Source organism: Bombina bombina, chromosome 9 (genome assembly GCF_027579735.1).
Source record: "Bombina bombina isolate aBomBom1 chromosome 9, aBomBom1.pri, whole genome shotgun sequence".
In the NCBI taxonomy this organism is placed as follows: Eukaryota; Metazoa; Chordata; class Amphibia; order Anura; family Bombinatoridae; genus Bombina; species Bombina bombina.
Window position 1 is genome coordinate 275,135,022 of NC_069507.1, and position 15,932 is coordinate 275,150,953.

Here is a 15,932-nt window from a genome sequence, read left to right on the forward strand (position 1 = left end):
ATAGCCTTATACTTATACCAGGTAGTAATTAGTATGTAGGATAGCCTTATACTTATACCAGTTAGTAATTAGTATGTAGGATAGCCTTATTCTTATACCAGGTAGTAATTAGTATGTAGGATAGCCTTATTCTTATACCAGGTAGTAATTGGTATGTAGGATAATAGCCTTATATTAGGTAGTAATTCGTTTTTCGGATAGCTTTATGTTTATCCCAGGCATTATTAGTATGTAGAATAGTCCTTTGCTTATCCCAGGCATTAATTAGTAAGTAGGATAGCCCTATGCTTATCCCAGGCATTAATTAGTAAGTAGGATAGCCCTATGCTTATCCCAGGCATTAATTAGTAAGTGGGATAGCCGTGTGCTTATCCCAGCCATTATTTAGTATGTAGGATAGCCCTATGCTTATCCCAGGCATTAATTAGTAAGTAGGATAGCCCTATGCTTATCCCAGGCATTAATTATTAAGTAGGATAGCCCTATGCTTATCCCAGGCATTAATTAGTAAGTAGGATAGCCGTGTGCTTATCTCAGGTAGTAAGTATGTAGGATAGCATTTTTGAAGTCCCCCATGTGTTTGTCATTACCACCTCTAATGAAAGTTTATTCCATAAATCAATCACATTTTCTGTTATGTGTCTGTGTTTAGAAATAAAATAAATAGTCATACAGACATTTGCCTTTTTGTTAACAGTAACAGTTTATTAAGGAATTCTGTTGGATCACCTGTAATTAGCTTCAGTGTTCAGAGGAACCACACCTTGGAAGCGCTTATTATTTACTATTATATATTACTAATAATAATCTAGAGTGCATTATTGCTCTGTGGCCACCTGATAAGCAGCAAATGAGTTGTAGTGTTAGCCTGGGTCCAATAGCTGTATCTCTAGCTCTAGTTTGGGTTCAGTAACACAATAAGTGTGGCTCTAGCGTTAGTTTGGGTTCGGTAACACAATAAGTGTGGCTCTAGCGTTAGTTTGGGTTCGGTAACACAATAAGTGTGGCTCTAGCGTTAGTTTGGGTTTGGTAACACAATAAGTGTGGCTCTAGCGTTAGTTTGGGTTTGGTAACACAATAAGTGTGGCTCTAGCGTTAGTTTGGGTTTGGTAACACAATAAGTGTGTCTCTAGCGTTAGTTTGAGTTTGGTAACACAATAAGTGTGTCTCTAGCGTTAGTTTGAGTTTGGTAACACAATAAGTGTGTCTCTAGCGTTAGTTTGAGTTTGGTAACACAATAAGTGTGGCTCTAGCATTAGTTTGGGTTCAGTAACACAATAAGTGTGTCTCTAGCGTTAGTTTGAGTTTGGTAACACAATAAGTGTGGCTCTAGCGTTAGTTTGGGTTCAGTAACACAATAAGTGTGTCTCTAGCGTTAGTTTGAGTTTGGAAAAAAAAAAAAGTGTGGCTCTAGCATTAGTTTGGGTTCAGTAACACAATAAGTGTGTCTCTAGCGTTAGTTTGGGTTCAGTAACACAATAACTGTGGCTCTAGCATTAGTTTGGGTTCTGTAACACAATAAGTGTGGCTTTAGCACTGGTTTGGGTTCAGTAACCACAGGTGTAAAGCGAAATCAGCATTTGAGTTCCAGTGGACAAGCTGCTGAGTTGTGTAGCGCGAATACAAACATAGTCTTATGCTTCTAGAGGGGGATCCCGTATTAGCCATTAGTAGGATATTGTATTAATCTATCTTGTGGTAATTAAACTGAATTATTGGAGAGTGTTTGCCCAAGCAAATATGGTGGCCCTTGTGATTCTTGTCACCAGAACTGATACTCTACATGTCCTCCACATTGTACTCAGCATAGATTGTCCTTCCTGAATCACATACCAGCTCTCCCATGATGGTGCTTTTAGAATTGTTTCTTTCTATGATCACTTCAATAGGGACCCGTGCTGTATACTTTTTTCTCAAGACGTTGACTTTAAGCCGACTCTTTGGCGGTATCTTGGCTGGTATCTCAACCTCTACCACTGTTGCCACTGTCTCAGATTGTGATCTCCCTGTGTCATAGGTGAAGGTGTTGGAGACACTGGTACTGACTTCGCCAATCAGTTTGATAGTTCCAGAAATTTCCAGTGAGGTGCTGGTGGAAAAGTTAAAGCTATATGTCATAGTGGCTTCTACTGTTTTACTGCTGGTGACCACAAATTCTGTTTCTTCACTTGATGAGTTATCCCCACTCAGGGTTTTGACAGCTTCCACTTCCTCATCCCCTTTGGTCAACTGATCCCATAAAACATTTGTGGTAATCTTGGCTTTTCCTGGTTTAAGAGGCTTTATATAGGAAGTAATTTTACCGAAAAAGAGTTTATTCAGATCTACCTTCTTTTGTGCTGGACGAACTATAATATATTTTTTCAGATCAGTGCTTTCATAGAGGAGCCATACCCCTTGATGGGCAAGACAGCTGTCTGCTTTGTCATTGAAATCCCCATAAGTTAAGTTTGTCTCACTGGTGAAGTCTTTAGAGCGTTTCTCACCTGAATAAAGGGTAATTTTGGGCTTACTTAGATCTTCTGTAATTAGTTCCAGACTCTGAATATACATGGCTGACTGAATCACAGAGTAATCCCCCTCCTCGTACACATATCTAGCTCCCACACAGTTGGCTTCTTCACAGAGCAGCCATGGTTGACCAGTAATTTTTATAGATGAAATGCACAAGCTAAAGTTCCACTCTCTGAGGTCCTTCTGGGTTGAAGTGAATTCCCTGTGGAGACCCTGAAAGTTGGGCTTCTGGAAAACGATAATTTTGTTCATGATCACTGAGAATAGAAAGAGAAATGAATATTATGTGTTGGGTTTGATTGGTATTTTAGGTTGTTGTTAACAAAATCTCTCTTGCATGTAGACATAGCTTTGAAATCACAGATGAGCATTCAGAGACCACTTTGATGTATATATATACAGTGCATTTTATATTTGTGTTTTCACCTGCAGATCCAGAAATGTAGTGAGTGCCTCTAAACAATATACAGGGCTATAATGAGATTTTGACCATTATTTAGCTCTCACATTAGCTCTGTAAAAAGGCAATAAATACTATTTCAGATAAACAATTTTTTCCGTCACTTCTTAAATCTCTCTCTTGAGAGCAGCGACTCAAACAAAGCTTTACTGACTTTACTGTTTCTCTAGCCTTAACCTCTAGTCAGTTCCATAAGATATTTGCTTATTTCACCCATAAGTACATCTGTATAAAGTAATCGTATTACCTCCCACGCAACTCACTCTAGAATTACCAGCTGGAACTCACATAACCTTAGCTTAAAGGGATATTAAACAGTGCTCCTTTGGTAAAAACAAATATATTAAATCAAAGCAAATATAAAAAAAAACAGACTGTAAAAAAACAGCAAACAACTTACTTGCTTTCTTGCAAAATTAGTAATTAGAAACTCTCACTGTAACCCCTGCCCTCAGTCTGATAAGAGTGGAACATGAGCAAAGCTGACTCGCTGTTTATTCACTTAAAGGGACAGTGTACACCACTTTTCATATAACTGCATGTAATAGACACTACTATAAAGAAGAATATGCACAGATACTGATCTAAAAATTCAGTATAAAACCTTTTAAACACTTACTTAGAAGCTTCCAGTTTAGCACTGTTGATTAGATAAGCAGGAACACCCAGGGAAAGTGGCTAAATAGCAGACAACCCCCCCTCCCCCTTCCCTGCATATGAAAAGACAGATTATACAAACAGAAGCCAGCAGTAGACTGGAAAAGCGCATCTACTTCTGACACTGAGGGGCTTGGTTATGAGTCTGAAAATCTGCACAATGTTATTAAAAAATAAGCAAAACTAAACATTGTTACAAAACACTCCCAGATGGGCTAAATAAATGGATCATCTACAAAACATTTATGCAAAGAAAAAATTGGTGTATATTGTCCCTTTAATACTAAACCAACTCTGGGAGTTTTATGATAGCAGGCTAGCTAAACTTCCCGCAGATACCGCAGCCTCCTTCTAGGGCTGTGACAGGAAGTAATAGACACTGCACAAATGTGGTTTAAAAAAATAAATAAAAGATAAAATCCTTTTAAATAAATGAATAATACATTTTGCTATGATTTATATTAAATGGATACTAAACCCAAATTTTTTATTTCATGATTCAGATAGAGCATAAAACATGTTGAGATCTGTGCATACCCTAAAAGGGCTAACTAAGTAAAAATAGTTTGCATAATAAAAATGTTTAAAAATTGCTGGCAAGTATTTTAAAATAATTTTCAAAAATCAGCAAAATTAGTTACAAAGCCATGCTGTCTGGAGCAGTCTGCTCCATCCCCCTTATCAGTGTTTAGACACGGGCATTGTATTTCAGATGAGTTCACAGCTTCTAGGCAGCTTCAGCAGATAATCCCTGTTCAATCTTGCATTCTACCAAAACAACAATATATATAGATACAGCAGTGATATGCAGTCACTAGAGGCAGGTGAGGCAGTGCTTCACCTCTCATATGGGCAAAAATATATATTTTTTATTGGCTTTAAAAAAAAAATTGGAATTTTTTTCCCCCCAGCATTTTTTTTTTCACAGCTACATGTTGTGCAATGGAGAGGCACAAGCAGGTCTGCCCACCATTACGCAACATGCTGCGCCATCTACTGGATGACAGTGGTTAAGATCATTGCATGGCCCATTAACTGCTTATTTGAGGCAGTCCTATTTGGGCTGACCCAATCCAGTGAGAGGCATTAGTAAGTGGAACTTAGGGTTGGGGCTGGATGTTAAATCATATAAAACAAAACAAAAACGGAAAAAAAACAACTTTCATTTATTTTGTTGCTGTCCTGTGAAGCTGACAGCTTTGCTAAAGTGAAAAAGAGAGTTCTGTGTATAGATATATTCGTTCATCATCATATTAATTATTTTATTAATACATTTCTTATAGGAACAGCGCTGTTAACACAGTTATAATAGCATTAGCGCTTGTAAAATATTTTTCCTCAGCAAGGGGTTATCCTGTTAGGTTTAGGTTATTGTGAGAATTGTCATTTAATATTGTTAATATTGGAGTTCTATTTTATTGGAGGGTGATTGCAATCCTTTATATCATAGATTGTTCTATAGCGCCCTCTAGTGGCTATTGTCACATTTATCAATGTATACCCACATGACACAGTAAATAGACTCACACACATGGCATGTATACCCACATGACACAGTAACTAGACACACACACATGGCATGTATACCCACATGACACAGTAACTAGACACACACACATGGCATGTATACCAACATGACACACATTAACTAGGCACACACACGGCATGTATACCAACATGACACACATTAACTAGACACACACACATGGCATGTATACTCACATGACACACAGTAACAAGACACACACACGGCATGTTGCTTCATTTAGAGCCGATGCTCTTTTTGCAGTGGAGGCGTTCTTGGTGAGAAACTTGACCGGGGATATGCTTACAAGGTGAGGCTGGAGGAGAAGACCTTGTGCTGATATGCTGCCTAACCTTGTCAGCTGTGGTGGGTCTGCGAGCGCAGTGCTTATTGCACTAACAGACTGGATGCATCTAGGCACTGCATAGATCAGCTTGTGATGTCTAATCATAAACTCTCAGCGCTAATGTATGGTAGCTACTAATAGCTAGCTGTCTCTGCATTCATGTGATGTCTAATCATAAACTCTCAGCACTAATGTATGTTAGCTACTAATAGCTAGCTGTCTCTGCATTCATGTGATGTCTAATCATAAACTCTCAGCACTAATGTATGTTAGCTACTAATAGCTAGCTTTCTCTGCATTCATGTGATGTCTAATCATAAACTCTCAGTGCTAATGTATGTTAGCTACTAATAACTAGCTGTCTCTGTATTCATGTGATGTCTAATCATAAACTCTCAGTGCTAATGTATGTTAGCTACTAATAGCTAGCTGTCTCTGCATTCATGTGATGTCTAATCATAAACTCTCAGCACTAATGTATGTTAGTTACTAATAGCTAGCTTTCTCTGCATTCATGTCATGTCTAATCATAAACTCTCAGCGCTAATGTATGTTAGTTACTAATATTTAGCTGTCTCTGCATTCATGTGATGTCTAATCATAAACTCTCAGTGTTAATGTATGTTAGCTACTAATAGCTAGCTGTCTCTGCATTCATGTGATGTCTAATCATAAACTCTCAGCACTAATGTATGTTAGCTACTAATAGCTAGCTTTCTCTGCATTCATGTGATGTCTAATCATAAACTCTCAGCGCTAATGTATATTAGCTACTAATAGCTTTCTCTGCATTCATGTGGTGTCTAATCATAAACTCTCAGCGCTAATGTATGTTAGCTACTAATAGCTAGCTGTCTCTGCATTCATGTGATGTCTAATCATAAACTCTCAGCGCTAATGTATATTAGCTACTAATAGCTTTCTCTGCATTCATGTGGTGTCTAATCATAAACTCTCAGTGCTAATGTATGTTAGCTACTAATAGCTAGCTGTCTCTGCATTCATGTGATGTCTAATCATAAACTCTCAGCACTAATGTATGTTAGTTACTAATAGTTAGCTTTCTCTGCATTCATGTCATGTCTAATCATAAACTCTCAGCACTAATGTATGTTAGTTACTAATATTTAGCTGTCTCTGCATTCATGTGATGTCTAATCATAAACTCTCAGTGTTAATGTGTTAGCTACTAATAGCTAGCTGTCTCTGCATTCATGTGATGTCTAATCATAAACTCTCAGCACTAATGTATGTTAGCTACTAATAGCTAGCTGTCTCTGCATTCATGTGATGTCTAATCATAAACTCTCAGCGCTAATGTATGTTAGCTACTAATAGCTTTCTCTGCATTCATGTGGTGTCTAATCATAAACTCTCAGTGCTAATGTATGTTAGCTACTAATAGCTAGCTGTCTCTGCATTCATGTGATGTCTAATCATAAACTCTCAGCGCTAATGTATGATAGTTACTAATAGCTAGCTGTCTCTGCATTCATGTGATGTCTAATCATAAACTCTCAGCGCTAATGTATGTTAGCTACTAATAGTTAGCTTTCTCTGAATTCATGTGATGTCAAATCATAAACTCTCAGTGCTAATGTACGTTAGCTACTAATAGTTAGCTTTCTCTGCATTCATGTGATGTCTAATCATAAACTCTCAGCGCTAATGTATGTTAGCTACTAATAACTAGTTTTCTCTGCATTCATGTGATGTCTAATCATAAACTCTCAGCGCTAATGTATGTTAGTTACTAATAGCTAGCTGTCTCTGCATTCATGTGATGTCTAATCATAAACTCTCAGTGCTAATGTATGTTAGCTACTAATAGCTAGCTTTATCTGCATTCATGTGAATCTAATCATAAACTCTCAGCGCTAATGTATTTTAGTTACTAATAGCTAGCTGTCTCTGCATTCATGTGATGTCTAATCATAAACTCTCAGTGCTAATGTATGTTAGCTACAAATAGCTAGCTGTCTCTGCATTCATGTGATGTCTAATCATAAACTCTCAGCGCTAATGTATGTTAGCTACTAATAGCTAGCTGTCTCTGCATTCATGTGACGTCTAATCATAAACTTTCAGCGCTAATGTATGTTAGCTACTAATAGCTAGCTGTCTCTGCATTCATGTGATGTCTAATCATAAACTCTCAGCGCTAATGTATGTTAGCTACTAATAGCTAGCTGTCTCTGCATTCATGTGATGTCTAATCATAAACTCTCAGTGCTAATGTATGTTAGCTAAAAATAGCTAGCTGTCTCTGTATTCATGTGATGTCTAATCATAAACTCTCAGCGCTAATGTATGTTAGCTACTAATAGCTAGCTGTCTCTGCATTCATGTGATGTCTAATCATAAACTCTCAGCGCTAATGTATGTTAGTTACTAATAGCTAGCTGTCTCTGCATTCATGTGATTATCTCATCATAAACTCTCAGCGCTAATGTATGTTAGTTAATAATAGCTAGCTGTGTCTGCATTCATGTAATGTCTAATCATAAACTCTCAGCGCTAATGTATGTTAGCTACTAATAGCTAGCTGTCTCTGCATTCATGTGATGTCTAATCATAAACTCTCAGCGCTAATGTATGTTAGTTACTAATAGCTAGCTGTCTCTGCATTCATGTGATGTCTAATCATAAACTCTCAGCGCTAATGTATGTTAGTTACTAATAGCTAGCTGTCTCTGCATTCATGTAATGTCTAATCATAAACTCTCAGCGCTAATGTATGTTAGCTACTAATAGCTAGTTTTCTCTGCATTCATGTGATGTCTAATCATAAACTCTCAGCGCTAATGTATGTTAGTTACAAATAGCTAGCTTTCTCTGCATTCATGTGATGTCTAATCATAAACTCTCAGCGCTAATGTATGTTAGCTACTAATAGCTAGCTGTCTCTGCATTCATGTGATGTCTAATCATAAACTCTCAGCGCTAATGTATGTTAGTTACTAATAGCTAGCTCTCTCTGCATTCATGTGATGTCTAATCATAAACTCTCAGCGCTAATGTATGTTAGCTACTAATAGCTAGCTGTCTCTGCATTCATGTGATATCTAATCATAAACTCTCAGTGCTAATGTATGTTAGCTACTAATAGCTAGCTGTCTCTGCATTCATGTGATGTCTAATCATAAACTCTCAGTGCTAATGTATGTTAGCTACTAATAGCTAGCTGTCTCTGCATTCATGTGATGTCTAATAATAAACTCTCAGCGCTAATGTATGTTAGCTACTAATAGCTAGCTTTCTCTGCATTCATGTGATGTCTAATCATAAACTCTCAGCGCTAATGTATGTTAGTTACTAATAGCTAGCTTTCTCTGCATTCATGTCATGTCTAATCATAAACTCTCAGCGCTAATGTATGTTAGTTACTAATAGTTAGCTGTCTCTGCATTCATGTGATGTCTAATCATAATCTCTCAGTGTTAATGTATGTTAGCTACTAATAGCTAGCTGTCTCTGCATTCATGTGATGTCTAATCATAAACTCTCAGCACTAATGTATGTTAGCTACTAATAGCTAGCTTTCTCTGCATTCATGTGATGTCTAATCATAAACTCTCAGCGCTAATGTATGTTAGCTACTAATAGCTTTCTCTGCATTCATGTGGTATCTAATCATAAACTCTCAGCGCTAATGTATGTTAGCTACTAATAGCTAGCTGTCTCTGCATTCATGTGATGTCTAATCATAAACTCTCAGCGCTAATGTATGATAGTTACTAATAGCTAGCTGTCTCTGCATTCATGTGATGTCTAATCATAAACTCTCAGCGCTAATGTATGTTAGCTACTAATAGTTAGCTTTCTCTGAATTCATGTGATGTCAAATCATAAACTCTCAGTGCTAATGTATGTTAGCTACTAATAGCTAGCTTTCTCTGCATTCATGTGATGTCTAATTATAAACTCTCAGCGCTAATGTATGTTAGTTACTAATAACTAGCTTTCTCTGCATTCATGTGATGTCTAATCATAAACTCTCAGTGCTGATGTATGTTAGTTACTAATAGCTAGCTGTCTCTGCATTCATGTGATGTCTAATCATAAACTCTCAGCGCTAATGTATGTTAGCTACTAATAGCTTTCTCTGCATTCATGTGATGTCTAATCATAAACTCTCAGCGCTAATGTATGTTAGCTACTAATAGCTAGCTGTCTCTGCATTCATGTGATGTCTAATCATAAACTCTCAGCGCTAATGTATGTTAGCTACTAATAGCTAGCTGTCTCTGTATTCATGTGATGTCTAATCATAAACTCTCAGCGCTAATGTATGTTAGCTACTAATAGCTAGCTGTCTCTGCATTCATGTGATGTCTAATCATAAACTCTCAGCGCTAATGTATGTTAGTTACTAATAGCTAGCTGTCTCTGCATTCATGTGATGTCTAATCATAAACTCTCAGCGCTAATGTATGTTAGTTACTAATAGCTAGCTTTCTCTGCATTCATGTGATGTCTAATCATAAACTCTCAGCGCTAATGTATGTTAGTTACTAATAGCTAGCTGTCTCTGCATTCATGTGATGTCTAATCATAAACTCTCAGTGCTAATGTATGTTAGCTACTAATAGCTAGCTGTCTCTGCATTCATGTGATGTCTAATCATAAACTCTCAGCGCTAATGTATGTTAGTTACTAATAGCTAGCTGTCTCTGCATTCATGTGATTATCTCATCATAAACTCTCAGCGCTAATGTATGTTAGTTACTAATAGCTAGCTGTCTCTGCATTCATGTAATGTCTAATCATAAACTATCAGTGCTAATGTATGTTAGTTACTAATAACTAGCTGTCTCTGCATTCATGTAATGTCTAATCATAAACTCTCAGTGCTAATGTATGTTAGTTACAAATAGCTAGCTTTCTCTGCATTCATGTGATGTCTAATCATAAACTCTCAGCGCTAATGTATGTTAGTTACTAATAGCTAGCTGTCTCTGCATTCATGTGATGTCTAATCATAAACTCTCAGCGCTAATGTATGTTAGCTACTAATAGCTAGCTGTCTCTGCATTCATGTGATGTCTAATCATAAACTCTCAGGGCTAATGTATGTTAGTTACAAATAGCTAGCTTTCTCTGCATTCATGTGATGTCTAATCATAAACTCTCAGCGCTAATGTATGTTAGCTACTAATAGCTAGCTGTCTCTGCATTCATGTGGTGTCTAATCATAAACTCTCAGCGCTAATGTATGTTAGTTACTAATAGCTAGCTGTCTCTGCATTCATGTGATGTCTAATCATAAACTCTCAGCGCTAATGTATGTTAGCTACTAATAGCTAGCTTTCTCTGCATTCATGTGATGTCTAATCATAAACTCTCAGCGCTAATGTATGTTAGCTACTAATAGCTAGCTGTCTCTGCATTCATGTGATGTCTAATCATAAACTCTCAGTGCTAATGTATGTTAGCTACTAATAGCTAGCTGTCTCTGCATTCATGTGATGTCTAATCATAAACTCTCAGCGCTAATGTATGTCAGCTACTAATAGCTAGCTATCTCTGCATTCATGTGATGTCTAATCATAAACTCTCAGCGTTAATGTATGTTAGCTACTAATAACTAGCTGTCTCTGCATTCATGTGATGTCTAATAATAAACTCTCAGCGCTAATGTATGTTAGCTACTAATAGCTAGCTATCTCTGCATTCATGTGATGTCTAATAATAAACTCTCAGCGTTAATGTATGTTAGCTACTAATAACTAGCTGTCTCTGCATTCATGTGATGTCTAATAATAAACTCTCAGCGCTAATGTATGTTAGCTACTAATAGCTAGCTTTCTCTGCATTCATGTGATGTCTAATCATAAACTCTCAGCACTAATGTATGTTAGCTACTAATAGCTAGCTGTCTCTGCATTCAAGTGATGTCTAATCATAAACTCTCAGTGCTAATGTATGTTAGCTACTAATAGCTAGCTTTCTCTGCATTCATGTGATGTCTAATCATAAACTCTCAGCACTAATGTATGTTAGCTACTAATAGCTAGCTGTCTCTGCATTCAAGTGATGTCTAATCATAAACTCTCAGTGCTAATGTATGTTAGCTACTAATAGCTAGCTTTCTCTGCATTCATGTGATGTCTAATCATAAACTCTCAGTGCTAATGTATGTTAGCTACTAATAGCTGTCTCTGCATTCATGTGATGTCTAATCATAAACTCTCAGCACTAATGTATGTTAGCTACTAATAGCTAGCTTTCTCTGCATTCATGTGATGTCTAATCATAAGCTCTCAGCGCTAATGTATGTTAGCTACTAATAACTAACTGTCTCTGCATTCATGTGATGTCTAATCATAAACTCTCAGCGCTAATGTATGTTAGCTACTAATAGCTAGCTGTCTCTGCATTCATGTGATGTCTAATCATAAACTCTCAGTGCTAATGTATGTTAGCTACTAATAGCTAGCTTTCTCTGCATTCATGTGATGTCTAATCATAAACTCTCAGTGCTAATGTATGTTAGCTACTAATAGCTAGCTGTCTCTGCATTCATGTGATGTCTAATCATAAACTCTCAGCGCTAATGTATGTTAGCTACTAATAGCTAGCTGTCTCTGCATTCATGTGATGTTTAATCATAAACTCTCAGTGCCAAATGTATGTTAGCTACTAATAGCTAGCTGCCTCTGCATTCATGTGATGTCTAATCATAAACTCTCAGCGCTATTGTATGTTAGCTACTAATAGCTAGCTGTCTCTGCATTCATGTGATGTCTAATCATAAACTCTCAGTGCTAATGTATGTTAATTACTAATAGCTAGCTTTATCTGCATTCATGTGATGTCTAATCATAAACTCTCAGCGCTAATGTATGTTAGTTACTAATAGCTAGCTGTCTCTGCATTCATGTGATGTCTAATCATAAACTCTCAGCGCTAATGTATGTTAGCTACTAATAGCTAGCTTTCTCTGCATTCATGTGATGTCTAATCATAAACTCTCAGCGCTAATGTATGTTAGTTACTAATAGCTAGCTGTCTCTGCATTCATGTGATGTCTAATAATAAACTCTCAGCACTAATGTATGTTAGCTACTAATAGCTTTCTCTGCATTCATGTGATGTATAATCATAAACACTCAGTGCTAATGTATGTTAGCTACTAATAGCTTTCTTTGCATTCATGTGATGTCTAATCATAAACTCTCAGTGCTAATGTATGTTAGCTACTAATAGCTTTCTCTGCATTCATGTGATGTCTAATCATAAACTCTCAGTGCTAATGTATGTTAGCTACTAATAGCTAGCTGTCTCTGCATTCATGTGATGTCTAATAATAAACTCTCAGCACTAATGTATGTCAGCTACTAATACCTCGCTGTCTCTGCATTCATGAACCCACAGAGTAACTATTAAACAGACACTTAAAAAGTTTAATTACTTGATTGATGGTAATTACTGTTGCATGTGAAGGGCAGTGATTGAATCAAAGGGCTCTATTTAACAAGCTCCGTAAGGAGCTTGATGGCCCCTGTTTCTGTCGAGTCTTCAGACTCACCAGAAACAGCAGTTATGAAGCAGCGGTCACAAAGACCGCTGCTTCATAACACTGTCCGCCTGCTCTGAGCAGGCGGACAGACATCGCCACAATACAACCCGATCGAGTACGATCGAGTTGATTGACAGCCCCCTGCTGGCGGCATATTGGCCGCGAGTTTGCAGGGGGCGGCGTTGTACCAGCAGCTCTTGTGAGCTGCTGGTGCAATGCTGAATACGGCGAGCGTATTGCTCGCCGTATTCAGCGAGGTCTGGCGGACCTGATCCGCAGTGTCGGATCAGGTCCGACAGACATTGATAAATATGCCCCAAAGTGTATTCTTCATTCCCTCCCTCCCTTCTTTCCTTTCCCTCCCTTTTCTCCCCTCCCCTTCTTTTCTCTCCCTTCTCTCAGGGATAAAATGGTATGAGATGCTTGCAATGCAACCTACCTGTATGCACGTGTTTTTCTAGCCCATTTTCCTTGGAATTGTTATGAAAAAATAAAAAAAAAGTTTCACCCTGACCAATAAAAATATTAAGGGGAAAACAGGCCTAAAAACTTTGGGGAGGTGGGCAGCAGAATTTTGAGTGCCTAGGGCAGCACAAAACCTAAATACGCCACTGCCCCCACCTCACACACTGTGCCCACCACCTCACACACTGTGCCCCCCCACATCACACACCCTGCCCCCATCTCACACACTATACACCCTACTTAACACCGTGTCCCACCCCATTCACTATACCCAACACCCCACACACTGTGCCCTTACTCACCCTCTGATCTGATCCTCTAGCTGACTACCCTCTGCATCTGCCAGTTGCTTTTGTACCCTCATATCCCTAAGGGCACAGGATGAGCTGGATGAGATCAGTGGGTGCTGACAATAGGTGACTCCCACCCTCAGGCTGGATCCGGTACAACTGAGATGTCACAGCTTTATGTGTGTCATGAGGAAAGTCACAGGGAGATGCACTAGCTACACAAAGCTCCCCCATACACATTAGTGTGAGTCTGCTATTCCTGTACACACACAGCACCCTGACACTACACCTCATACACATCAGTGTGAGACTGCTATTCCTGTACACACACAGCACTCTGACACTACACCTCATACACATCAGTGTGAGACTGCTATTCCTGTACACACACAGCACCCTAACACTACACCTCATACACATCAGTGTGAGTTTGCTATTCCTCTAAACACACAGCGCCCTCACACTACACCTCATACACATCAGTGTGAGACTGCTATTCCTGTACACACACAGAACCCTGACACTACACCTCATACACATCAGTGTGAGTCTGCTATTCCTGTACACACACAACACCCTGACATTACACCTCATACACATCAGTGTGAGTCTGCTATTCCTGTACACACACAGCACCCTGACACTACACCTCATACACATCAGTGTGAGTCTGCTATTCCTGTACACACACAGCACCCTAACACTACACCTCATACACATCAGTGTGAGTCTGCTATTCCTCTAAACACACAGCACCCTCACACTACACCTCATACACATCAGTGTGAGACTGCTATTCCTGTACACACACAGAACCCTGACACTACACCTCATACACATCAGTGTGAGACTGCTATTCCTGTACACACACAGCACTCTGACACTACACCTCATACACATCAGTGTGAGACTGCTATTCCTCTAAACACACAGCGCCCTCACACTACTCCTCATACACATCAGTGTGAGTCTGCTATTCCTCTAAACACACAGCACGCTGACACTACACCTCATACACATCAGTGTGAGTCTGCTATTCCTGTACACACACAGCACCCTGACACTACACCTCATACACATCAGTGTGAGACTGCTATTCCTGTACACACACAGCACCCTGACACTACACCTCATACACATCAGTGTGTCTGCTATTCCTGTACACACACAGCACCCTCACACTACACCTCATACACATCAGTGTTAGTCTGCTATTCCTGTACACACACAGCACCCTGACACTACACCTCATACACATCAGTGTGAGTCTGCTATTCCTGTACACACACAGCACCCTGACACTACACCTCATACACATCAGTGTGAGTCTGCTATTCCTGTACACACACAGCACCCTCACACTACACCTCATACACATCAGTGTGAGTCTGCTATTCCTGTACACACACAGCACCCTGACACTACACCTCATACACATCAGTGTGAGTCTGCTATTCCTGTACACACACAGCACCCTCACACTACACCTCATACACATCAGTGTGAGTCTGCTATTCCTGTACACACACAGCACCCTGACACTACACCTCATACACATCAGTGTGAGTCTGCTATTCCTGTACACACACAGCACCCTGACACTACACCTCATACACATCAGTGTGAGTCTGCTATTCCTGTACACACACAGCACCCTCACACTACACCTCATACACATCAGTGTGAGTCTGCTCTTCCTGTACACACACAGCACCCTGACACTACACCTCATACAAATCAGTGTGAGTCTGCTCTTCCTGTACACACACAGCACCCTGACACTACACCTCATACACATCAGTGTGAATCTGCTATTCCTGTACACACACAGCACCCTGACACTACACCTCATACACATCAGTGTGAGTCTGCTATTCCTGTACACACACAGCACCCTTACACTACACCTCATACACATCAGTGTGAGTCTGCTATTCCTGTACACACACAGCACCCTGACACTACACCTCATACACATCAGTGTGAATCTGCTATTCCTGTACACACATAGCACCCACACACTACAGCTCATACACATCAGTGTGAGTCTGCTATTCCTGTACACACACAGCACCCTGACACTACACCTCATACACATCAGTGTGAGTCTGCTATTCCTGTACACACACAGCACCCTGACACTACACCTCATA

The 15,932-nt window shown here is 39.1% G+C and overlaps 1 protein-coding gene across 1 annotated transcript; it reads right to left on the minus strand.

Annotated features, from left to right (window-relative positions):
• Positions 1–684: 684 nt before the first annotated feature.
• On the minus strand, positions 685–13,798 carry LOC128639709 (epidermal differentiation-specific protein-like). Its single transcript, XM_053691825.1, has 2 exons — positions 13,792–13,798; positions 685–2,771 (listed from the first exon to the last, which is right to left on the minus strand). Exon 2 carries the CDS (start codon positions 2,764–2,766, stop codon positions 1,780–1,782), a length of 987 nt encoding a protein of 328 aa, XP_053547800.1. The 5' UTR covers positions 2,767–2,771; positions 13,792–13,798; the 3' UTR covers positions 685–1,779.
• Positions 13,799–15,932: the final 2,134 nt, after the last annotated feature.